The following is a 23,577-nucleotide window of genomic DNA, read 5'->3' as shown; positions in this document are numbered from 1 at the left end:
CCAGTGAGCGGGGAGGCTGGTCAGCACAGGGGAACAAAGGCAGCTTTCTTTGCGTGGCAAGGAGCGTGCCACCCAGCACACCTGCCCCAGGCTGGCAAGGAGGCCAGGTGCGCACAAGGCAGGCGCTGGCTGGGCTGAGGCCTGCCGGGGCAGGGAGGAGCTTGGGGTAGTTGGCTTCTGCATCACCCTTGTTATGTAGGTGCCTGGCAGGAGGAGCTGTCTCTCGCATCTCCTGGGCAGGCTGCAGGAACCCTCTGTGCCGCCATTTCGCCTCTTCTCTGTGCATGGCTGAATCCGGAGGGCCAGGGCTCTGCTTCTCTTCTCCTCGTGGTGTCCTGGGTCCCTGCTGAGGGATGTTTGAAGCTGTGTGGACCTTGTAGAGAGCGGTCCCCTCTCTCTCTCTCTCTCAGCCACCTCGTTCCCGCTTGTAGCTTTCCCCAAACCCGCCTGGAGAGACGTCCAGTCCCAGGGACAACCCAGAGGCTTGCGGTTCAATGGGCCAAGATATGCAGCTCGGGAGCTCAGAGAAGCACGTCCAGGGACCCGCTCGTACTGCTTTCCGCCTCCTCCAGATCCCGGAGCCCGATCCCTTCAGTCTGTGGATGTAAAGCCTTCCCCTTGACCTTCCCTATCTCTTGAAGACGCCGCCCTGTGCTGGGGCAGTGGCGAGCCCCCCTCCGTGATCCTTCAGCCTCCGGGTGATGGAGCATCGCATCCCACCAGCTGGGATGTGACTGAGGTGGGGAGAGAGGCCGGGGGGATGCGCGCAGTTTACAGTGCGGACTGCCCTAGCTTGGTTGCAGGTAGATGTACTAGGAATAATAGGAATAAAGCTTGCGTTGGGTATGTCGGAGAGACGGGGGTTGAGACCACATGGGGCAGAGCAGCCACTGCAGACCCTTTTGCCTCTCGCTTGCTGGCTCAATTCCAGCCTGGGGGAAAGCTGTTCCCACCAGCTTGGGGGTTCGTCTGTCTGCCCGCCTGCATCTGTGTGCTGTCTGCAATGAGCTGGCCATGTCTGCGCTGTGGGCCGAGTGCCCGCGACACAAAGCCACCCCTGCAATTGGCAGCGTTGTGGCCAGCTCAGCGAGCCGAGGCTAGACTGGATGGTGCAGGCAGGAGCTCCCAGGCTCCCGGCAGGCCAGGTGTGTGGGAAGTCTGCTGGGCAACTGGGCCTGCTCTGACCTGCTGCTAAACACAGGGTTCAGGCTGGAGGGCCGAGGGAACTGTAAACACACCGGGGAGGGGCCGAGATGCCAAGGGAGTGAGTCTGCCCTGTGTCAGCGAGGAATGAGCTGGGGAGTGCGACAGGCTGGAGGGCTGGACGGGGTATGAAGGATGGCTGCAGCCAAGAGCTGGCTGGGCCCCGAAAGCAGCAAGGCAGTGTTGCGGGGCAATGAAGTGGGAAGTAGGAGTGACCCCACAAATGCCAGGCCCCTTGGAGAGCCCTCACCCCACAGCAGGGAGCTGCCCTCCTGGTTCTGGTTTTGGTGAGACCTTGGGCTGGCTCGAGGCTAGGCATTTTTGCTCACAGGGCTGGCATGGTCACCATGCCAGGGCTTAGGGGCCCCTTCTGCCTTAAGGCCATCCCAACCCAGACAGGGGGGATCCAGCCTTGTGAGTGTGCGCCCATGGGGGGAATGAAGCATGTGAGAGGCTCCTTCCTTCCAGCCTCTCTATCTGCCTTGCATAAGGGGTCCTTGCTGCATGGGTCCAGCTGACACACTGGTATCCCCAGCTCCAGCCTGAGCAGACGGGTTGTACCAAGCTGGCAAGCTGCCAGCTGTCTGCACGCCCGCTTTGGCTGAGCAGGCCTGAAATGAACAGTACATTCCTGCCCTGGCAGGAGGCTGGCCTCAGCGTGTGACGCCAGTCGCTGGAACAGCTCTTTGATCTCCATGTGATCACAGGGCGTGAAAAGAACAGACAAGTCTCTGGAGATCACGCCACAGTCTCGCGTGCTTGGTCACCCAGTGCCAGGGATTACTTCCCACCCTGCTCAGGGTTGGTTGTGAGCTGAGAGGCAGCTGCTGCCTTCCACCCCAGAAGTGGCTGCATTTCTCTAGCATGGAGCATATGAGACCCCTGTGTTTCCCCCCCTTCTGTCACAGGATCTCTGCCAATGGGCACAGGACAGCCCCCAGAGAAGTGGCTCTGGCTAGGAAGGGGGCTGTGGCCAGGGCAGGCCAGTGGAGTGCATCTACTGGGTAATTTCAAGCAACATTGTCCCAGGAGCACCCAGCTCTCCTGGGAGGCACCACCAGCCTTCCCCTGGGGGCAAATACCTTGATGAGGCAGGGCAGCTTGCTGGCACTTCAAGCTGGAATCACCACTCTCTATGCCAGCAGCGGTGGAGCTCTACAGAGCTCACAATACTGCCAGGGCACTTGGGAGGGGGGCACAGGGTAGCTCAGTCCATGCTCCTAGAATAGCCTATGGGCACAGAGAGCCAGCCTGTGGGGCATGGGGGTCTTGGCTGAACAGTGTGTTGGCAGCCTCCTGCTGCTGCAAAATGCTCCTTCTTTCTGCTTGCGCTGCTCCTGGCAGCTGATCCCCACCTTGTGCTCCTGGGACCTGGGCTGGGCTGGCTGTGCCCCTCACCATTGCTCTCTGTGCCATGGAGCTGGGCCTTGGGAGCATAGCCAGGGGATTCTGGGCTTGGCAGTGATGTATATGATGTGTGTGTGTGTATATATATATATATATATATATAATATTCTCTCTCTCCATATATAACTCTTCACATCTATTTATTTAAAAAAACTCTGGGCTTGGCAGTTCTGTCTCTCTTCTCCTGCTGCAGAGAGGGGCTCTCAGAGCACTGCTGATCATGAGACAGTATAGACACAGCAGGGGCACAAGGCAGGGTGTAGTAGAGCTGGGGGCTGGAAGTTAGGATTCCTGGGTTCTTCCCCCACTTCTGAGAGGGACTGATGCCTAGTGCTTGGAGCAGGGGAGGACTATGAGCCAGAAGCCCTACCTTCTGCTGTGTTGCAAACTCAGTGCTTTGTGCGGGTCCCAGCTTTGCCCTATGCCTCAGTGCCCCCATCTGGGAAATGGGAGCAAAGTCATTGCTCTCATCAGGTGCCAGGAGGCAATGAAGACCTGTTTGCAAACCACTGTGCTGCTGTGGTGGGGCAAAGCCTGGTTATTACAGTCCATTGCCATGAGGGCTTTTGGGAAGGTTAATTCGTTAATGGCCACACGGTGTCTGGAAATGCTACACTGGGATTGCAACAGGTTGCACAGCTCACCACAGCACTACTTGATCCAGTGCCTCTGTCTCACTCCTGTTGAAGGGGAGGGGGCTTGCATGCGGGCAAGGACCCGTGTTGTCCCTGGAGCCCTCTTTGTCATCCCAGCCCCCTCCGCTCACAGCCAAGATGACTCCCAGAGGCAATGTCACAATTGTGTAATAGGGTTGGAAATGGTGAGTCAGGAGACGCTGGAGCAGGCCGATGGGAATCGGGACTCCTGGCTTCCACTCCCAGCTCTGGGAGCAGGCGTGCTGCAAGCAGTGGAGCCTCCGTTCCCATCTGTTCCCAGCTCAGGGAGAGAGGTGGGGCTGAGACTCCTGGGTCAGGCCAGAGGCGGGTGTGATCTGGTGGTGAGGGTGCCTGACTCGATTCTACCTGCTTTGCTCCATGACCACGTGTGAGTCGTGCCCTTCCTCTGTGGCTGCAGGTGTCTGCCCCAGTAACAAGCACCAAGATTGCTAGGTGGAAACAGCTGAGTGTGACTGATGAGCGACTGTGTGGCTCAGTGGGCCCTAGGCTGCATCCCATGGGAAGCACTGCACTGCTCCAGTCACTCCTACCCACAGACCCCCCTCCAAGCCATTCTTGCTAGAGCCTATCCTAGAGTCTCAGGCCTGGTCCTGCTATTGCAAAGGTCCAGGATAACAAGTCTGGTGATTGCACTGGGATGAGGGTGCTGTGTTTTTTGGGGAGGCGATGAGCTCTGTCTGGCATTGCAGGGTTGCCAGAGCACTGGGCATGGCCTGCTCTGCATGGGATGTCAGGGGTGTATTTCTTGGTGCCACGTGGCAGCTGCATAGGTCTGTGGGGTGTGCAGGGGGAAGCTACCCCCAGTCTGGTACCTTATGGGCCCTTCACCCCTTCCTCACTCTGCGTTCTGTGTGCAAACAGGGGACCCTACGCCCCAGAGCACGGCACGCACCACATGAGGGCCAGCAGGCCATGGAGAGTGCAGCAGAAAGCAGTGAGGCCATACCAAGGCGGAGGAAACCTCAGGAAGGAGGCCGAGACCCCTGGGTGATGGAGAGCAGTGAGGCAGGGGCCGGGCATCGGAGCACTGAGCTGGAGATCCCTGCCCAGAGCTACCAGGACGGGGTGACGCCCGGGCTGGACACAGCAGCACCCCCTGAGAAGGCCTCACTCTGGGGGGACTCCGAGAAGGCAAAGGATTTCTCCCTGGGTCTGAGACGGGGCTGCAACACCCCCAGAATGGCACCGGGGTCCCCGTACCCTGCTGGCACCGACAGGAACTTCTCCCAGCCCAGGGAGGACAGGCTGGAGGGGCTGCCACGCCAGCCCCAAAGGAGGCCGGCCCCAAAGGAGGCAGCTGATTTCCAGCCCAGGAACGGGGAGGCAAAGCCTGGCTGGGTGGAGCGGAGCCAAGCGGAGTCTGGCCCCACATGGGCGGAGGCCGTGCTGGCCAGCCAGATGGCCCTGTACAGCCCCACTTACCCCTGCTATTCCCTGCCCTTCCCTATGCTGGAGAGCCCCACCAAGCCTGAGCAAGATGCCCTCCATGCCCCCAGCCCCCCAGCAGATGGGCTGCGTGACCACCCTGCCTTCCACCGCCTGCACATGCACTGCCCCTTCCTAATTGAGGCCACGCTGGCAGAGAGAAATCTCTTCCTGGTGTCTTCCCTGGCAGCGACCAGCACTCCGGCAGAATCTGCCCATGGGAACAGCTTGGCCCACCAGCCCCAGGATGGCCCCTCTGCCCGGGGAGAGGCCTGCTACGCTGCCGCGGACTGGCCCCTGGCATCCTACCCGTCCCCCTGGAGCCCCTCTCTCTACCTGGCACCCCACCCACGAGCAAAGCCGTTGTCTGCTTTTGAGACCTGCTCCAATGCCCCGGACGAGGTAGGTGTGTGGCATTTCCACAGCCAGTGCCGGCAGACCCAGGATCCACAGTGCTGCCACAAGAGCAGCTGGGGACTTGGGCCCGGCGGGAATTGCTGATTTCCCCTCTGACCTGAGGTGGGGCTTGCTGCATCCATGCAGCCAGTGCAAGGGGGTGCCACTGCAGGGGCAGGCAGGGTGACCAACCCTCCTGGATTTGCTGGGACTGGGAGGAATTTCTGGGCTGTGTCTGTTATCCCCATGAGATCCCTGAAATGAGAGCTTGGTTCCAAGGCTGCAATATCAGTCCCACAACTTTGCAAGCCCAGTGCTCTTAGCTTCCCTTCACTATAACAGGACTCTCAGCTTGCAGTCCAGGATAGCCTCACCTTCCAAAGTTTGATGCCCAGGTGCCCTGTGGCCCTGCCCTGAAGGGTTGTGGGCAGGTCACCAGGGGGAAGACACAGTAGGTCAGAGGCAACCGTCCTGTTTGTGACACTGGGAGCTGTGGAGTAAGCCTGGCATCTGCAGAGTGTTTCTTATTTTGGCTGCCACGGCTGCAGGTGGGTGATGCTGCCCCTGTGCCCTGCTCCCCAGTACAGTGGGGCTGGTACCACTGCCCTGCTTCTCTGACAGAGGGGGTCTTCCCTGAGATTCAGCAACATTTTCTGGGCAGCAGTTGAAGCCTGTGTTTAGGGGAGCGGGTCCCTCATATATGGCTGGGGGAAACAGGAGTCAGTGCGAGCCCTGGTTGTGGGGTGAGGGCATCCCTCCCCAGGTGGTAAATGCAGCTCACAGAGAGGTGCCCCCAGAGAAGACAAGACCTCAGCTCTTCCCTGCTCCTCTGTTGTGGGAATGGGGACCAAGGCAGACCAGGCCTGCCACTGGGAGCAGCACTGGGGTCCTGGCCCCTGCTCTGGTGTCAGCACCCCTCCCTGGCCTTGGTCAAGTCAGGGGTTAATCCCTCTGTCTGGAACAGCGGGCTCCTGCTGCTGTTGACTTCCTGGCCCCTTAGTTAATGATTGTGCCGTGCAGCAGTGCCAGGAAAGCCCTGACGTCTGCACTCAGCTGGGAGGCTGGACCTGAGCAGGGACGCAGGGCTGTGTTTGTGTCCTGGCGGCACCTGGCCAGATCACAAACATATGATGAGAGAAAGGGCAAAGAGTTTGCAATACAAATAGGCCAGACAATTGCATCTGGGCAGGCAGGAAGGAGCATCATGCCTGCCTCACAGGTGGGAAAACAGGCTCAACAAGGCTAAGGGTACTCTGTTCTCTCAAGTGCACTGGCTCTTCTCACCCTTCTCTCCAAAGCCTCCCCTCCCTGGGAGCAAGGTCCCCTCACTGCTTGCTGTCTCTTCTCTGGTCCCCTGCAGGAGTTTTACCCTAAGAAGGATCCTCACGTGGCAAAAGACTGGGCCTCCCCGCCTAAACATACACAGCCACGGCGGCTTGGGCAGCACGAGGCAGGGTGGGGGCGACGAGAGGGGGAGAGCGAGCTGGACTCATCAGATGCAGAGCTGGTGCCGGTGCCACTGTGGAAAGTGGGCCAGCGGGAAGGGAGTCCAGCAGCCCCACCGCCATCCAGCGACCCCCCACTTCTTGATGGCTGGAGCCCAAGCAGCCCAGCGCTGCTCTACCTGAAGCCCGGTGCAGAAGGGCATTCAGGGAGCTCATGGCCCAGCAGGCCCCCAGCTCTGGATGAGCCTCTCCAGAAGCCAGGGGTCAGACCTGAAGAGTCCAAAGACGACAGCCTCACCTACCAAAGCTTGATGCCCAGGTGCCCTGCAGGCCTGCCTGACTCTCGGAGATCTCACTCCCAGAACGCTGCCTGCCAACGCTCCTCTCCGGACTGCAGCCCTCAGGACCTCAGGAGATGCCAGGGGACAGGCTGCAGTCCCCTCGGCCCCTTTGGTGCTAGGCTGGAGGGACTGGGGCTGTATGAAGAGGCAGAAGGGGGCCAGGGCAACAAAGTGGGCAAGCTTTCTGCCCTGGTGTCCTGCCCGCCCAGCAGCCACCACACCAAGCTGAAGAAGACCTGGCTGACCCGGCACTCAGAGCAAGATGGGGACCTCGCTGCCTGCCTCGGGGACACAGGGGCCAGCAGTCGGACCAAAGAGGGTGTGCCTCCACGGTGCCCGGTTTTAAAGAGGGAGGTGCAGGATGGCAGCAGCGAAGCAGACCGGCCTGGCAAGCAGGCAGCCAAGCGGACACACGGCCACATTGCCAGGGAGGGGGATCGGAGCCCCTGTGACAGTGAGGGTGACTTCTCAGCCAAGCGGAGTTGCAAGCCTGCAGAAGAGACTATGATCAGTGCTGCCGGGGCTGGCGGTGAGGCCCTGGAGCAGAAACACTTGCTCCTGCTGGGAAGAGGGTGGAGGCAGGGAGGGAAGACAGGGAGGCAGGGATGGGGTGCTCTCTATAGCCCTGGGCTGCAGTGCAGGCCTGTCTCAGTGCTGAAGCATCCTCTGCCAGCTGACTGTGCCAGCGGAGTTGAGTGTGGCTGAGCACAGGGGCCAGGCATGGGCCTCAGCGTCCTTTATGGACCAGTTGAGATGCCACAGGGGCATGGACAGATGCAAATGCAATTCCTCTTCCTTCCCCCCGCTAATAAGTGTCTCAGAAGCATGCAGGCTCATAGAGCTGTCAGTGTGCAAAGATCACATACCTGTCAATGCAAAACCACACCTGCAATTGTGTATGCCTGCAGCTGGGAGCCCATGGGCATGCAGATCCACAGGCAGCCTGCCCAGGCATAGACAACCCTGCATGACTTGGCCTAGCTGTGCTGTTGCTTTTCTCTGGGGAGTTGACCATCAGGGCCCAGGAGGTGGCTGCTGTTGCATCCTTGCCTCATAGCTTCAGGCAGCTGGTGGAAGCTAGTACTGCCCTCAGGGTCTCCTGCCTTCCCCCACCATCTGCGTGGTCCCCATTGCCCCAGGGGCTGGACTGTGAGAAAGCAAAGTTGGAGTCCTGGGATGCTGACAAAGGGCAGAGAGCCCCTGAGGCCTGTCGCAATGGGATGCCTCTGCTGAGGAGCATCCAAAGCAAATGGATGTGCTGCCAGAAGCCACAGGGTCTAACTTTGCTCTGTGCTTTGGCAACCACTTCCCTGCCCACCCTTGACCTCCTCTCTCTGCCCAGCCCCTGTGTATCCCTGGCTCCTGGAGACCTCAGCCTTTCTGGGCTGTGCTGATCTCCAGGGTTCCCCCAGGAAGGGGCTTGATCCTCTTTTCCTCTCACCTTTCTGCTGCTGAGAGTGGGGAGGAGATGGGGCTTGGTGGGCCCCTTGCCCTACAGCAGCACCCCAGGACAAGCTGACAGAACGGGGTACATGTGTCAGCCAGAGGTGCTCAATTCCCCTTTGCTTCCCCAGGGTTGCTGAGCTGCAATGGTGGGCATGCCAGCAGGCAGGCAGAGAAGCCCTACCTCCAGAGCGTGCCATGCACGGCCCTGCCCAACAGCATCAGAAGGTGCTGCGGATGCACTGCCCAGAGCAGGGATGGTGCCCTGCCCCATAAGGAGAAGGAAGAGCTGGCAGGGACAGGCTGCAGGCTTTTGCATTTCCGGAGGTGAGCAGGGCACTGCCGTTGCCGGAAGCAGGGGTTCTTGGGGGATCCCATGCTACCATGTGGGCAGGGGATCTCATTCCTTTTGGGGCAAAGTAGCTCCTGGGATAGTGTCACCAGGGCTGGTCCTGCCTTGGGCAGGGGGCTGGATGCAAGGATCTCCTGAGGACTCTGCACTACTCCTTGATAGTTGTATGAGCTGGCTCCCATGGAGCAGAGGGAGGATGTGGGGTGATAGAAGTGAGTAGTGAGATCTACTGTGCAGCAGAGTCATCTCTCTGGGGATAACTCTGAGAATAGGTTTGAAGGCAGAGGGTCATGGGTTAGGTTTGAAGGCAGAGGCCATCATGGTTCCCTCTTTGTTGTGCTGGTAACTGAGTCTCCTTCTGGCTGGTGGCAGGTTGGCCATCGGTGACCACGGGGAGCTGAGCACAGACGGGTTCTCCATGCTGGACGAGGCGGAGGGCGAGAGCTTGCACCTGGGGGTCTCTGGCAGAGAGAGACGGGGCAGGGATGTGAGCACCAGTCTCAGCCTAGCCAAGTATTTGCTCTCTGTCCTGGGGGATCAGTTCTGCAAGGCTGTCAGGAAAGACCAAGAGGCCTGGCTGGAAGCACAAGGGGGAAACAAAGGTATGTGAGAAGCAGGGGCTTGAAGCGTGGGTGCAGAGGTGGTTGCTGGCTGCAGCTGGTGAAGCTGGGGGAACTGGACCCTCTGGCATCCGCAGCACTGGAGCCTCACGCACAAGAAGGGGCTTTGCACAGGAGCAGCCATGGTAGGTGATGGATTTGTGTTTGCTCGCAGGGGTGGCTGCCTGGCGGCGAGGGGCAGGGGCCCCACAGGCCTGTGACGCCTGTCGGCGCAGCCTCTTCAGCACCCACTGGAGCTGCCCCAGCTGCGGGTTCCAGCTGTGCTCCACATGCTGCCGGACCCAGAGGGAGCAAACCAGCCCAGGTACCCCTAAGGGCACCACCAATGGGGCAGTGCTGCCAGCTGGGGTCAGCTGCAGTCATTGGGGAGGCCAGATGAGACCGTGGCTCTGAGCTGGGCCCTGTCTTGCAGCTTCCAGCTGGCAGGGCTCTGAGGGGCGAGGGCAGGGCAGGGCGGGGGGCGGCTTTGGGCTCTCACCACTGATGGGGTGCTCTCTGCGATTCTTCAGGGCAGGCAGAGGACTCCATGCAGCCAGCTGAGTGCATCCAGGGGCAGGATCATGATACCCTGTCCCTGGTCCCTTCACAGTTCATCCCACCCCACGGTGAGCCACCCTCTGCCACTGCTCAGGGCCTGCAAGACTAAGGCAGGAGGAGCAGGTGTGGGGAATGGGGGCATGCAGCTTTCTGGCTCCTGAGCTTCAGTCTCTGCTGAAAACCAGCCCTGCTTGGCACCTAAAATCTGCTGCGCTGCTCCTCCTGCTGTTCCTACAGCCCTTCCCTGCAGTGCCCAGAGCTCCCCCACAGCCCAGCACAGCTTCCCCAGACCAGGAGCACCTCTTGCAGAGGGAGGTGGAGATGAGTGGCTGGGTGCCCCCAGAGCCAAGGTTCCTGCCCTGCGGTCTCTATGCTGGGACTGGCATTGCTGTGATCATCGCCTGCCCTGTGCCTGCTCCCAGCTCCTGCCTGTTAAGCTCATGCTGTGCTCTCAGCAGGGGACTGCCTGAGCTGAAGCTGGGGCATGTTGCCCATGTGCCACTCCATGGTGCCATCTGACCTGCGTCTCTTCCCCCCTTCCCCAGTCCTGGCCGAGCTGTGGAAGCTGATGCATGAGGTTCGGGATAGGTTTGACATCAGTGCACGCTGCCCCTGCAGACTGAGCAACCTGAGCAAGACCCCAGCAGTCACCGCAGGGAACAGGCAGGTATGTGGGGGGAATTGATCCCAGGAGGGGGCTGGGGTGGAAGCAGGGAGGTGGCAGAGGGGGAGTATGTAGGGGAGGCCCCGTTTTGCATTTTTCGGTGTGAAGGGGAGTGCCCATGGTGGCTGAGTAGGGCTGGGCTTGTGCTAATTCAGCAGGGTGCAGGGAGCCGTGGCAGCAGGCACCCGACTGGGCCCCTGCACCATTCCCATCCAGTGCAGGCTGCTGGTGTCTCTCATGGCATGTCTATTCTGCAAAGCTGGTCTGGCTCTGTGCTGAGCTGCTCTGTCACTAGTGCCCATGCTAGCTCCTTTATGGGAGCTGCAATGAGGCCTGGGGACTGGCACAATTAAACCTTGGGTCTGTCAGCTGCTTGGCAGAAGGGCTCTGTTTTTCTTCTGTGTCTGTACAGCACTGGGCACAGCATTGCCCTGCCCCTTGCCTGTGCCTTCTGGGCACTAGGCTGCTACAGACAGTCCAGCATGTTGCTGGACAGGAGTGGTCTGTGGTGGCGGGTCCTAGCTTGCCCTGCTCTGTGGGGCTGGAGGGTCTAACCCCACGGTCAGGGGTTAGCTGCTGAGCCCCCTGGGAAGGAAGCCCCAAGAGCAAGGCTGGGCCAGGCTGCCCTCACGGCTTTGCTATTTTGGCTGTTTCAGAAGATGGGGAGTGCGGCGCCTTCCCTGAAGCTTACCAGCAACGGAGATGCAGATGGAGCGAGGGCTGTCAAGGAAGGTGGGTGCTGCTCTGTGCACTGGGGAGCTGGGGACCCTCTGGACATGGGAACGAGCTGATGCAGCATTAGGCCAGGAGCCTTCCTCCCTGCAGTCCTGGGGGAGAGGGAGGGATGGTGCATACACTGAAACTCCCAGTGTGGGAGTGGGAGATGCCACACTGGAGGAGTGCTCAGTCCCACGGGTTCCTGGCACACAGCATGGGGTGGCAGCACAGCTGGGGATGACCTGGGCTAAGGGAGCAGGGAGTGGCAGGGCTGGGCCAAGGGGCAGTGTGTGGGGAGCCCAGGGTGGGGGTGTAGGGCAGCACTGGAGATGGTTGGCAGAGCATGCACGACTCCTGTCGGTCCCTGCTCTGGGCCTGGCTGTGGCCTGTCTGTGCACTGCCCCTCTGCAGGTCATGGGAGGAGACACTAGCGTTTCCCATTCCACCCCCTTCCCTCTCTCACCCCACCCTGCAGAAAGCCCAGACCCTGGGTACCAGCAGCCCAGCACTCCCAGCCCCAAAGGGGCTGTGCAGACCTCCACCCTCTGCGACCTCCTCACCTCCACGGCTGTCAAGCTGTGCCTGGGGCAGAACGGTGTCCGCATGGCTTTTGCGCCTGTCTCGCCTGCCCTGCCCAGCGTGAGTACAGATCCTCAGAGCTGCTTGGGACCCAAGCACCTGGGGGTATTGCAAGATGTGAACTAGGCAATGCTGGATCTCAGCTTTGGGGATGTTCAGATCAGGATCTGATGCCGGATCCAGTTAGTGGGGCCCAGGTCTCTCCCTGGGGTGAAGGATCCTCATGCCCTATAGCATTGTCTGGTGCTGAGACTCAGATGTGGTGTCCCCTGCCCCAGTTCACTGTTCCCTGGTTCAGAACCTGGCCTGAGGTCTTTCCCTTTGACCCAAGCATGAAAGGCAGCCCCAGGCCTGTGGAGAGCCTGGCTGCAGCCTTGTCCCCCCGCCCTCACAGGACAACCGCATTACCAACATCTTGGACAGCATCATTGCCCAGGTGGTGGAGAGGAAGATCCAGGAGAAGCACCCTGGCAGCACGCAGGGCAGCCCCCGCTCCCTGGAGCCCCAGGTCTCCCACTGCCTCCTGGCCCCTGGCGGGCTCCTCTGGCTGCAGGATCCAAACCACTCCAAGAACTACAAGCTCTTCCAGGAGCACTGGAGGCAGGGCCAGGTAGGGAGCCTGCCCCCAGGACGGCAGGCAGGAACAGGGGTCCTTGTGTACTGCACCCTGCTCTGGGGTGACCAGCTCCACCCCACACTGGGAGGAAGCTGTCCCCGCTGCCTCTGGGCCAGGCTGGTCCCTGACCTTGGTGCTGTGCCAACAGGAAGGCTTGTCTCTGCACTAGTCCCTTACCCCCTTAATGAAGGGGCATGCTTCTGCCCATGCTGCCCTGCCCTGGGGGGTTGTGTATGAGGGTCCCCAGTGCTTTATGCTGCAGGGGGGGTTTCCCTGCACCTCTGCACCCCGCAGGGTGACAGCCTCCCCCTCTCCCCTTCCCAGGGTAACCTCTCCCACCCAGTAACCTCTGCCTCCCGCGTGCTGCCCCCGGCAGCCCGTCCTGGTTTCAGGGCTGCAAAAGATGCTGGACGGGAAGCTGTGGGGGCCAGAGTCATTCTGTCGAGAGCGTGGGGAGCAGGAGGGGCGGGTGCTGGACCTACGAGCCCCAGCTGGCTGTGCCCAGATCAGCAGCAAGGACTTCTGGGACGGCTTCGCCTCCAGTGCCAGTAAGCGGATCAGCGCCCGCGCGTGAGAGCTCGCCGGAGGGTTAGCATCAAGGAGGGGCTGGACCCATGGTGGGAGGTTCACTGAATGCTTGGCACTGAATGCATGGGTGGGCAGGGCCTGGGCTGTTTATCGACCTCTCCTCCCAGTGTAGAGGGGAGACCCAGGCCCAAAGCAGGGCTTGGGCACAGCAGGGGACTGCCAGTGCACACAGGTGGGTAAGGGCACGCCTGGACAGGGCTTGGGCTCTGTTTACAGGTGTTGGGTGCAGGAGGAGTGGGGGGGGGGAGCTTGTACCCTCTCATTGCCTGGAGAGGTCTGTCACCTTGGGGTACAGCAGGAGGGAAGCATGGGAGCAAGGCTGAAGGACGTGCCCTCTTGCAGCATCATGGCGTATGGCCTGGATATCCTTGACACTCTGCTCTCCCCATCCTACAGCCTGCCTGGACCCCGAGCACAGTGAAGGCAGCCTGCTCAGGCTGGACAGCAGCCTTGGGGACATGGAGCCATGCAGGTACATGGGCAGCAGGGGATGGAGGGAGGTTCCCCACTCACCTGAGCTGTGCCTGGACCCTCCCCAGCACATGCACATGCCTGGGCACCTCCTCACCTGCCTCCCCATCCACCTGGACCCTCATTGCATCTTGTCCCACTTGCCTGGACCCATCCCCTCCCCAGTGCTTGGGATAGTGTTATAGGAAGGCTGACCTGGCAGTGAGTGGAGCTGGGGTGTGGGTGCGCACTGGGTGCTCAGGCTCTGAGTCACACAACTTCCCCCACTCTCTCCCACAGGGCGGAGACCCTCCACGCCAGTTGGCCATTGCTGGAGTATTGTGGGCCTGATGGGATGCTGAACCTTGTCTCCTACCTTCCTGACAGCCAAGGCAGGCTGTGGCTGAGGCCCCGGCTCTGTGCTGCCTATGGTCAGTCCTGCTCCCATCATGCATTCACCCCGCTCCACCTCCTGTAGCCCTCCAAGTGCTTTGCAGAGCAGGGTGGACTTAATTATGTCTGGGTAGACAGGGGCATGGAGCCCTGCCCAGAGCAACTCTGGCTGCCTCTGGGTTTATAAGGGGCACCACTGTGCCTGGGACAACCAGTAGATCTCTTGGGGATCCCAGTGGGGAACTTGGCTGCTGTCACTTGTATTCTGGTGCAGCGCATACTGGAGCCAGGTCAGGGCCTCAGCGGGCTGTGCTCTGTGTAGCCATCTGTGCATTATGTCCTGTGCATTGTGGTCTTGCTCATTGGACCCACCTGCAACTCCCAGGCTGGTCTCGCCACATCCGTGGTAAAAGAGGATGCGGAGCGGGGCTGAGCTGTGCACTGCTCTGTGTGCAGAGTGAGGCAGGCTTGCTCATGCAGGAGGCACACAGCCCTGCTGCATCTTCTGCTCCGTGGCCCAGAGCCATGTTCTAATGAGGTGTTTCCTCCTGCCACTCAGGTGCGATGCCTGGGGACAGGGCTGTTGGGACCAAGAACCTGACTGTTCAGGCAACCGATTCCATCCACGTCTTGGTGCACGTCGGTGCGGCCCCACCGGACTGGCCTGCTGCCCGCCAGGGTAGGGCTCTCAGGGCTGGATGGGCACTGTGCAACTGGCCATGCCCTCCTCTATGCCTCTGTAACCCCCTGCCTTTGCCCTGCAGAGATTCTCCTGCGGGTGGAGGAGGATGGTCTGGATGGCACTCTCAAGGAGCGGCTCTGGGACACAAGCCTCCAGCCCGGAGCCCTGTGGCACATCTTCCGAGCGGAGGATGCCGACTGCATCAGGGGCTTCCTGCGGGAGGTGAGTGACCTCTATAGGGAGCTGTCCCCAGGCCCAGATGTCCATGGGCAGCTCTCCTGGGATGTCTTCTATCTCCATGTTCCTCCACTAGCTCTTGGCATCTCTGCTCAGACTCCTTCCCACTGGGTTTTGTCATGGGACTCTGCCTTGAGACCTGCCAAGCTCATCTCATGCCAGCTTCCCTCTTACCCCAGCAGGTGGGTGAAGACCTAGAGGAGGCTGGTGAGGGCCAGCTGGACCCAAACAGCCCCCTCCGGAGCTGCTACTTGGGCCCTTCCCTGAGGAGAAAGCTGCGCGAGGAGTATGGCGTGAGCAGCTGGACCCTGCTCCAATTCCTTGGGGATGCAGTGCTGGTGCCGGCAGGGGCTCCACACCAGGTGAGGCACTCAGACAGTATCTGACTTTCCCTTGGAAACTGCCCAGGATGGGGGTCAGACGCCCCATCCTCACCTGCTCTCTTCAGTCAGAGGGATGGAGCTGGCATCTCCCTTGTAATAACAGTGCCTGGCTCCCTAGGGTGCCTTGCAGCATTGCAACCTGCTGCACAAAGGAGATGGGAGAAGGACTGTCCATACTGCACACATGGGGAAATCAAGGCACAACGCAGGTCACCGACTTGCCAGAAGTCAGCTGGTGCCATAGCCAGAAACAGAGACCTCACCCCATTGATCCCTGGCCAGCAAGCTGGAGGGACGAATGTCCAGCCCTGGGGTGTCCTGTCCCCAGGCGATGCTCTGTAAGGGAGTGCCCTGGTACCCATCACTGCCGCCCTCTCTCTCCCTGGCAGGTGCAAAGCCTCAGCAGCACCATCACTGTGGAGCAGAGATTTCTCTCGCCAGAGAACACAGCCCGCTCAGCTCAGCTGGCAGCCTGGACCACGGACCCTGCTGGCACCGTGCAGAGGCTCCACACGCAGGTCAATCCCGATCCCGTTACCCCTGGCCTGCTTCAGGGCACCTGGCTATGGGAGGGCATTTTGGGGGTCCCATTCTGCTGGATGGGGTCAGAAAAGCTCTCATCAGCCTGTTTCCTGGCTTCTGATGAGCCGTCATGACTCAGTTTGTCTGTCTGTCCCTTCCACACCCCTGGCTTGCCTGCCACATTCTGCCTGCCACAGATCTGCAGGGGTGACACGTGGCTGCTCCACAGCTGCTGTCCTCCACCCCAGATCTGGGTGCATCAGATCTGAGACAAAGGGCTGGGGCTGGGTTCCTCTCTCTCAGCGCATGGCCAAGCAAGGTGCAGCAGGTTAGAAGGGGGCCAGGACCTACCGCAGAGCAGCTGGCTGGCAGCACAGCTCTCCATCTCCCCCACCTGCCCCCTTTGGAGCTCACCTGTCCTGCCTCAGCTTCCACATGCCGTGGGGTGAGAGTGGGCACAAGGATGGCTCCCGTGGGCCAATCTTGTCAGGGCAGAGAGAAGTGCCTCTGCTTTATGCTTGCATATGTGGGAGAGGAATCTGGCCCCGTATGGAGCCCATAGGGCGATGGTGCGGCAGGACCAAACCCTGCTTCTCTCTGTTCCTTTGCAGATGGACAGCATGGTTTACTGCGCTGTGAGGGAGGCTGTGGGGACCCTGCAGGGCTACAACTAGGAGCCTGGGGAGAGGGAGGGCTGGCTTAGCCCAGTGCCTCGACATCTGGCAAGCAGAACTGGAGAGAAGCAGGCAGTGGCACAGGGAGCTCCTGCTCAGCATGGGGGATGGATGCCTGTGTGACCAAGGCACAGGGCCCAGCGATGGAGAAGACAGAGGCTGAATGGAACAGAGGCTGAAGCAAGGTCCAGGCAGCTGCTTGTGGAGGCCTGGGTAGCACAGAGCTCTGGGCTAGGCACCTGCTGTGAGAAACAGCATGTGGAAAGCAAAGAGCCCACCCATGAGACCGTCCTCTCCTGCAACGTGACCCCCTGCCCTCGAGCCTCTCCTGTCCTTTGCTGCCCAGCACCAGCCAGGGCTCCCAGGCACAGCCCCAGCCCCAAGATTCACTCTGCAACCCAGGATGTCATGCCTGGTGCTGCTGCGATGGCATCCCTCCCATGGCAAAAGCATTGCACCGTGGTGTGGGCTCAGCAGGGGAAGGGACCTGGCTGCAGATCTATATCCGTGGGACCCCCCTGGGGGAGATGGGGCTGGGGTCTTGCGGGATGGGCATGGGCTGAGGGGCAGGTGAGCTCTGGAAATAAATGTCTGGAGACGAGTCTTGGAGGAGATGTGGCAGCAGAGTCGGTGTCTGATTCTCTCGCCCCCTACTACCAGTCTCAGGATTCAGGGCCCAAGCCACAGCCCGGGGTCCCCAAATTCAGTCCCTGCTTTTGCCTTTGTTCACTCCATCCTCCCACTGGTGTCCTTTGGGGTTGAGCATCCAGACACTTTATGGCTTACAGCAGGGTGGCGTCTGCCCCATGAGCCGTTCTGGGGCAGGCAGTTGGGGGGAAGCAGCCCGTGGTTGGGGTGCTGCATGCAATCCACTGCCCATCTTTGCATGGAGGGGTTGCAGGTGGGGGAGGAGGGATGGGAGTCCAGCACAGAGTTGGGCTGAGTAAAGGTCCCCCAACACACACTTTGTGGTGAATGGGAACCCCAGAGGGCTTGCTCCTTCCCTCTCCCTGCCCCTTGAGCCTGGCTTCCACCTTCTGGGCTGCCCCCTGTTCCCTTGCCCTCCCTCACAGATACCCTGGTGCACTAGGGCCTGCTCCTGGAGCCTTGCCTGTGGTGGCATGAGCTTGCTGAGCTGTAGTGCAGATTGTGCTGTAGCCACCCAGGGCGCTGGGTACGTGCAGTTCCCCACGGGAGCAGCTCATGGGCCACCTGCCTTGCAAAGTGAGTGAGCATCTGGGTGAGCTCCCGCAGGGCCCAGCCCAGGTAGGGGGGCAAGGAGCCTGCAGGTGGTGGCTCTGGCTTGTCTCCGCTCCTCACGCTCTCCACAGTATGGGTGGCTGCGTTCTCGGACCCTGCCTTGGTTGGTCTGCGTGCTGCGGCCGTGGGTGAAGCCAGAGCAGCAGGGAGGCTCTGGCTGACTGGGCGGGGGGTGCAAGGCATCTCCTCCCCTGCTATTAATGAATGGTAAGGAGCCCCATTTCTAGCTGTTCCTTCTGACACCAGTTGGCCCTGGGGGTGGTGAGGAGACTGGGGGATTAAGCTTCCCGGCTTTAGCATCTCCCTTTGTAACAAATGCTTAAGGCCCCAGTTGTGCTTAACTCTTTCCAAAGTGCCTGCCAGGGTCCAGGCCATGGGAGCACCAGGAGAGAGGTGGTGAGCTTGAAACAACTCCAGCCCCTAAGAAACTTCCCAAGCTGAGGACGGGAAGTGGCATGGTGCTCAGACCCAGGGCACCCCAGCCATGCCTGAGCAGGACAGGGAGCTGTGCAGCTCGGTGCTGAACCGCGATATGTGACGTGTGATGACATCACTGTGGGTGACTGACATCATTTGCTACACCTTGGGGTGCAGCTGAGTTGCATTCCCACTCGGTTGCACCCAGGCTCTGGCCTGTCCTGCTGACATCACGTCCAGAACCTAGTCTGATGGTCCCAGGGTCAGTGTTCGGTGCTCCTTTCAATGCCATGCTGCCTGGGGTTAGCTCCGATGATGTTGCTATGCATGGTGTATGTTTTAAAGTCATCACATGGTGGGCTTGCCCTGATGATGTCACTGCATTCATCACTGGTGAGATCTGCCTATTGGCAGTGCTTGGTGCTTGGTATTTCCATGACAATGGTCCAAAGAGTGCCAGGGGCTGCTGTCACCCCAAACTGCCTGGCCTTCCCAGGGGTCTGTCCCCAAGCACAAAGCCCACTGCATGGAAACAGGGTTCCTTCACACCGGCAGGACTGCCCTAGGGCCCCCAGCTGCTCCCTAAGGACAGGTGTCCTGGGGTTAGAAAAGAAGAGGGGCTGCGAGTTGGGACTCCTGGTTTTTTTTCCCAGTTGCTAGGGCAAGCATAGGGTGAAGCAAGGGGGTGAGGGGTGAGGATCCTCATGTTCCCTCATGGATGTCCCAGGACAGGGACTGAGCTGCTTCCAGGGGTAAGGCTGGGCTGAGCCACAGCTCCTGGAAGAGGGATGCACCAGGCTAGCAGCAGCACGATAGCCTTGCTCACAGCTCCCTCTGCCTGCCAGCCCTCATCCTTTCCTCTCCCGTGAAGCTGCTGCTGTAGCCTGGCAGGATGATGCACTGCCCTGCAGGCTTTTGGGGAGGGTTGCTGATCCTGCCCCTACTCAACACCCTCTGTCCCCTTCCTGGGAGGCTCCTGCAGCCAGCTCCCCTGCAGGCTTCTCCAGCTGGGTGGGCACTGCTGCGCCTCAGCCACCTCCAGCTGCGACCTTGTAGCAGACCCTGAGCTAAAGCAACTCTGCACCGCCCTGCGAATGGGTCAGCACTCAGGACTCAGTTTGCAAGGGTTCATCTGAGGTCAGGCCAGGACAACGGCGCCAGGCCCGGGAGAGGCAGAGCCGGTCATTTCAGGCCACTGTGAATTACGCGCGGTCGAGCACAACGCTGGGGAATTTCAGCCCAGATGGTGCAGCTGGCTGCAGGCCAGGCGGATGCTGCTGTGCTTGGGGCTGCACTGCCCATCCCCGCTGAGCCTCACCCTCTCCCTGCCTACAGGCATCTCAGGTGTCTCCAGCCCGGCTGGCTGCTCCTGGGGTGGGACTGGGCCCTGGATCCTTCCGGGAGCTGGGACTTCCCTTTTGCTGTGAAACAGTGATGAACTTTGAGCAAGTAGCAAGCTCTGGGAGCTGCCTCCTGGCCTCTGCCCCAGCTCAGCGCAGTGTGGGGGATGGATGGAGGGTAGCGGAGGTGTTTACCGGGGTCTGATAGTAGCAGAGCGGGGTTCCCACCACTACAGGGTGTTCAAGGCCGTGCTAACCTGGGTCAGTGCCATGAACTTGGCACATCTCAGCCTCCTTCTTCTCCTTGTTGTCAGCAGTGTGGGAGTCTGGAAATCATCTGCGTTTCCTCTGCTGGCTCTGCTAGTCACGGCATCTCCCAGTGCTGCCGAGACGGACACGGGCTGCGCCGTGCACAAGGTCAGGGCACTGGCCGAGATGGGTGTCTCCTACCAAGGCAGCAGCTGGGGTAGGGATGCAGGACTCATATTTACAGGCCCAGCGCACAGCAGGAGGCACATATCCCTGCGTGAGCACACGTGCACGCACACCCTGCCTCCTGCTGTGCTCAGGGCTGGCGCTGCTCATCTCATCCCTTCTTCCTTTTCCCCAAGCCGAACAAGAGGCGGGGGTGCAGCATCCAGCCCTGCTCAACTCCAGCTGGCCCAAGTGGAGAGAGAGGTGGGGGCACCTTGCTGCCACCCCCAGCCTGGGCCAGTGGTGGCCTTAGGCAAGAGAGTCATTTGGGGCCCCTTAGAGGCTTCATTTTGATGACCTATAAGCAACTTGGACATTTTTGATTTCAATTTCTCTTTGCCCTATCCGTGAAACCGCAACGAAAGTCTCTTAATACAATACAGATAATACAAACGTTCAGTGTAATTAATTTTTATTACAACCGGAGTGGAGGATATTACACAACACAACACGCTGAACACAAGTCATAACAAACCCATTTTATAGAAAGACACGTTACAAATATATAATGGCAGATGTTCGCCCCCAAATAAATTGGAGTCAAAGGTCAATCCATTGCTCCCACACCTATTTCGATAATCGAGATTTGTAAGCAGAAGAAAGAACAAAGTTTTTAATAAGTTCAAAAAAGAAAGAAGTTTTTTTAACATTGAGCTATATTCTAGCCCCTAAGCCTGGGCTCTGCAAGGGGAGGCTGGGGATGCCCCTGCCCAGCTGCGGGTGGTGGAGGAGCCTGCATAGGGGCACAGAGGATTTATGGTGCTGGGCAGGTAGCGGCTTGGGTTGGCCAGGGCAGGTGCAGGGCCAGGACTGGAGTTTGGGCTGGTGGCGGAGAAGGGACCCACCTGGATCTGCCTTGCTGAGCCGCAGGCAGCGGTGTGGGTGGGCTGCAGGCCATGCTGGCAGCTGGCTTCACTCTGCAGGTGGCTGAGAGCAGCTTTGTGGGCTTAGGGCTGGGGGAGCCCTGGGAAGAGAAGAAGTGCATGGGTTTCCAAGCTGAGCTGGACCCAGGGGTTTCAGAGCTGGGGTGTGTGGCTGGGAGGAGGCGGAAAGCTTCCAGCCCTACTGAAAAGACATTCCCTGCCCCAGCTCCGTGGGGCCCCAAGCCCAGAAGAGATGGGGCCTATTCTCGCCCTCTTGTCTGGGTGGGATCCTGACCACACTGCAGGGAGCTGATGCAAGGCCAGGGGTGGGACAGTGAGCTGTGTGCCCTGCACCTGCATGCTGGAAATCCTGACCCTCCTAGAGCTGGTAGTATGGGACCGAGCCCACCCTGGCTGACGTAAGGGGCTGAAACCCCCAGGGTTGTGGCTGACTAGCCTGGTTGCCTGGCTTTTTGTGGCTGGCTGGCTGGTCAGCTGGCGGGCGGGCAGGCCAGTCAGCTACTCGGTTGGATGGTTAGCTGGCGGGCCGATCGGCTGGCTGGCAGGCCAGTCGACTGGCTGGTTTGTTGTCCCACAGGCCCATCAGCTGGCCAGTTGTCCCACTGCCTGGCTGGTCAAATGGGAGGCTGATTGGCCAGCTGCCCATCTGGGTGCTTTGGGGAAAAACGAGCCCTCAGCTCAGTTGGTGCCTGCCTGTGCCCAAGTTGAATCATAGGAGGGCAGTACTGAGCCATTTTTTTCCTCCGCTTTTTCTTCCAAACTGCAATGCCAAGCTTGGACCACCTTCCTGGGGTTTGGAGTGCAGAACAAGGGGCCTGTTCTCACTTTCCTGTCCAGGTGGGATCATGAAAACGCTGCAGGGAGCTGATGCCGTCACTGCAAACCCAGGGGTGGGACAGCGAGCTGCACACCGCACTGGACATTAGGGCTGTGTGAAATGGCACCGTTCTGTTTTGACTTGCGTTTCGATGGAATAGTGTTTTGTTTTGAATTTCGTTTTGATTTGAAACCGCTGGTCCTTTTTGTCAGAACAGTTTCGCTGTTTTGACATTTTGCCCATAGGCTATAATGGGGAAGCTCAAATCAGCTTATAACTTTGTCATTTCTGGCCTGATTTGGATGAACCATGCAGGAATGGTAGCCCCTTCTGAAGGCACGAAGCCTGCCAAGTTTCAAGGAGATGGGTGCAGGGGTGTCATGTCATGACCCCAAGGCAGAAAGCAGGGCAGTTCAAACAATGCTGCCTTTTATGCAGGTTTTCCGTCCCTCCCCCAGAGCACTGGGATTGGAAAGGACCTCAGGGAAGGATGACAGTCACTGGCCAGCTACACAGTCAATAATGAGAGCAGGCTTTCCTCCCTCTTCCCCCTCCCTCTCCTTACTTTAGTTTCTGTTTCCCTGCAGGCAAGCTCAGTTTGAGCTTTGAAACTCGAAATGTTTTGAAAAATTTGAAACGTTTCGACTTGCCTCGTTTCGTTTCGAGGCTGTTTTGAAGCTCTCTGTTTCATTTTGAGCTTGAAACAAGTTGAAACGGTGTTGAAACGAAACTGCCATTGAAATTTCGCACAGCCCTACCGGACATCCTGCTCCTCCTAGACCTGGTGGCATGGCACCGAGGCCACCCTGGCTGATTGCGGGGCTGGATCCCCCAGGGTTGTGGCTGGCTGGTTTGGGGAGCAAAAGGCTGGCAGGCTGGCTGCATGGCTGGGTGATGTGGGGCAAGGAGCCGCCCCTGGTTGGCTAGCCTGCTGGCTACCAGGCTGCCTCGGAGACTTGCAGGGCAAGGAGCCCCCCATCTAGCTGGCATGGCCAGCTATGCTCAGCTTAGACCACAGGATGAGGTTTTTTCCCCCACCTTTGCCTACTGGCTTCTATGCCCAGATTTTATCACAGGAGGGTAGCACTGAACCACTTTTGGGGTTTGTTTTTTCCCCCCAGCTTTACTTCCCAGCTGCTGTGGCCAGCTTGGACCACAGGAGGGCAGCTCTGCACTATTTTTACCCTAAAACATGCCTCCCCCTTCAGCCAGCATTGATTTATTCCCCCGACAGGTCTTGTTTTGGACAGTTTCCCACCTCTCTCTAGTCCTCCCCTCTGCCCCCTCAATCTCCTGCGTGTCTCAGCAGCATCTCACACTGCTTGGTGCCCATCTGGTGCCTGTTGCATAATCCCGTCCTGAGGAGCTTGGCGTCCAGGTAGAAATAAAAATGTAAAAAAGGTCAAGTCTGAAGAGGAAAAGGCCTTGGGGAAAGAAAGCAGGGGTGTAGGTTGTAGCCAAGGCAGACAAGGTTCTTTGGGTGAATCTGATATCTTTTATTAGACCAACTTAAATAGTTACTAAATTTTTTTTTCCAACTATTTAAGTTGGTCTAGTAAAAGATATCAGATTTACCCCCAAAATCTTGTCTGCCTTGGAGAAAGTAAGGCTTTTTGCCACTCAACAGAGGCGACAGTAGGGTTGCTCCTCAAATGCCCACATCTCCCTCTTCCACTAAGGTGCTTGGTTCACTCTCTTAGACCTTTTAGTGGGCCACTAGTGCACTTTGTGCTAGGGTTTGGGAATCCCGAGGGTACCAGGTCCCCACCTCATCTCATCCACCTCGTATTTGCCACTAGCATGCTTTCTTCTGGTGCTTAGGGACCCTGAAGTCTCTCCATCTCAAGGCACCAGGTCTCCTTTTAAAACCCACCTTGCATCTGCCACTAGTGTGCTTGGTTCTGGGGCTTTTGGAGGCCTGGAGATCTCCCCACTTGGGGGAACTAGGTCCCGCTCTATTGTTCAGGTTGTGATTTGCTTTTTTTGCAGACTAGAATTTACTAACCCTTTTTATGTCACCTGCATTTGACCAGG

At 59.2% G+C, this 23,577-nt stretch overlaps 1 protein-coding gene across 8 annotated transcripts in view; it reads left to right on the top strand.

Moving 5' to 3' along the window:
* Window positions 1–16,965, top strand: part of HR (HR lysine demethylase and nuclear receptor corepressor) — a 33,049-nt gene extending 16,084 nt beyond the window's left edge. For 4 of the 8 annotated variants that reach the window (XM_059730707.1, XM_059730708.1, XM_059730705.1 and 1 more), the window contains 18 exons: window positions 4,149–5,114; window positions 6,469–7,423; window positions 8,469–8,664; window positions 9,062–9,291; window positions 9,464–9,613; window positions 9,819–9,914; window positions 10,392–10,513; window positions 11,167–11,242; window positions 11,703–11,866; window positions 12,201–12,416; window positions 12,799–12,970; window positions 13,407–13,482; window positions 13,761–13,891; window positions 14,413–14,532; window positions 14,618–14,757; window positions 14,952–15,134; window positions 15,545–15,673; window positions 16,289–16,965. In XM_059730707.1, the coding sequence (XP_059586690.1) occupies window positions 4,200–5,114; window positions 6,469–7,423; window positions 8,469–8,664; window positions 9,062–9,291; window positions 9,464–9,613; window positions 9,819–9,914; window positions 10,392–10,513; window positions 11,167–11,242; window positions 11,703–11,866; window positions 12,201–12,416; window positions 12,799–12,970; window positions 13,407–13,482; window positions 13,761–13,891; window positions 14,413–14,532; window positions 14,618–14,757; window positions 14,952–15,134; window positions 15,545–15,673; window positions 16,289–16,351 (4,134 nt within the window). In that variant the 5' untranslated portion in view covers window positions 4,149–4,199 and the 3' untranslated portion in view covers window positions 16,352–16,965. Of the gene's footprint in view, window positions 1–410; window positions 740–4,148; window positions 5,115–6,468; window positions 7,424–8,468; window positions 8,665–9,061; window positions 9,292–9,463; window positions 9,614–9,818; window positions 9,915–10,391; window positions 10,514–11,166; window positions 11,243–11,702; window positions 11,867–12,200; window positions 12,417–12,746; window positions 12,971–13,406; window positions 13,483–13,760; window positions 13,892–14,412; window positions 14,533–14,617; window positions 14,758–14,951; window positions 15,135–15,544; window positions 15,674–16,288 lie in introns of those variants that run through there. The other 4 variants (XM_059730706.1, XM_059730704.1, XM_059730703.1 and 1 more) reach the window with 4 other exon arrangements.
* Window positions 16,966–23,577: the final 6,612 nt, after the last annotated feature.

Source organism: Alligator mississippiensis, chromosome 7 (assembly GCF_030867095.1).
Source record: "Alligator mississippiensis isolate rAllMis1 chromosome 7, rAllMis1, whole genome shotgun sequence".
Lineage (NCBI taxonomy): Eukaryota > Metazoa > Chordata > Crocodylia > Alligatoridae > Alligator > Alligator mississippiensis.
Note: the sequence above shows the minus strand (reverse complement) of the source record. Positions and strands in the feature narration are given on the sequence as shown.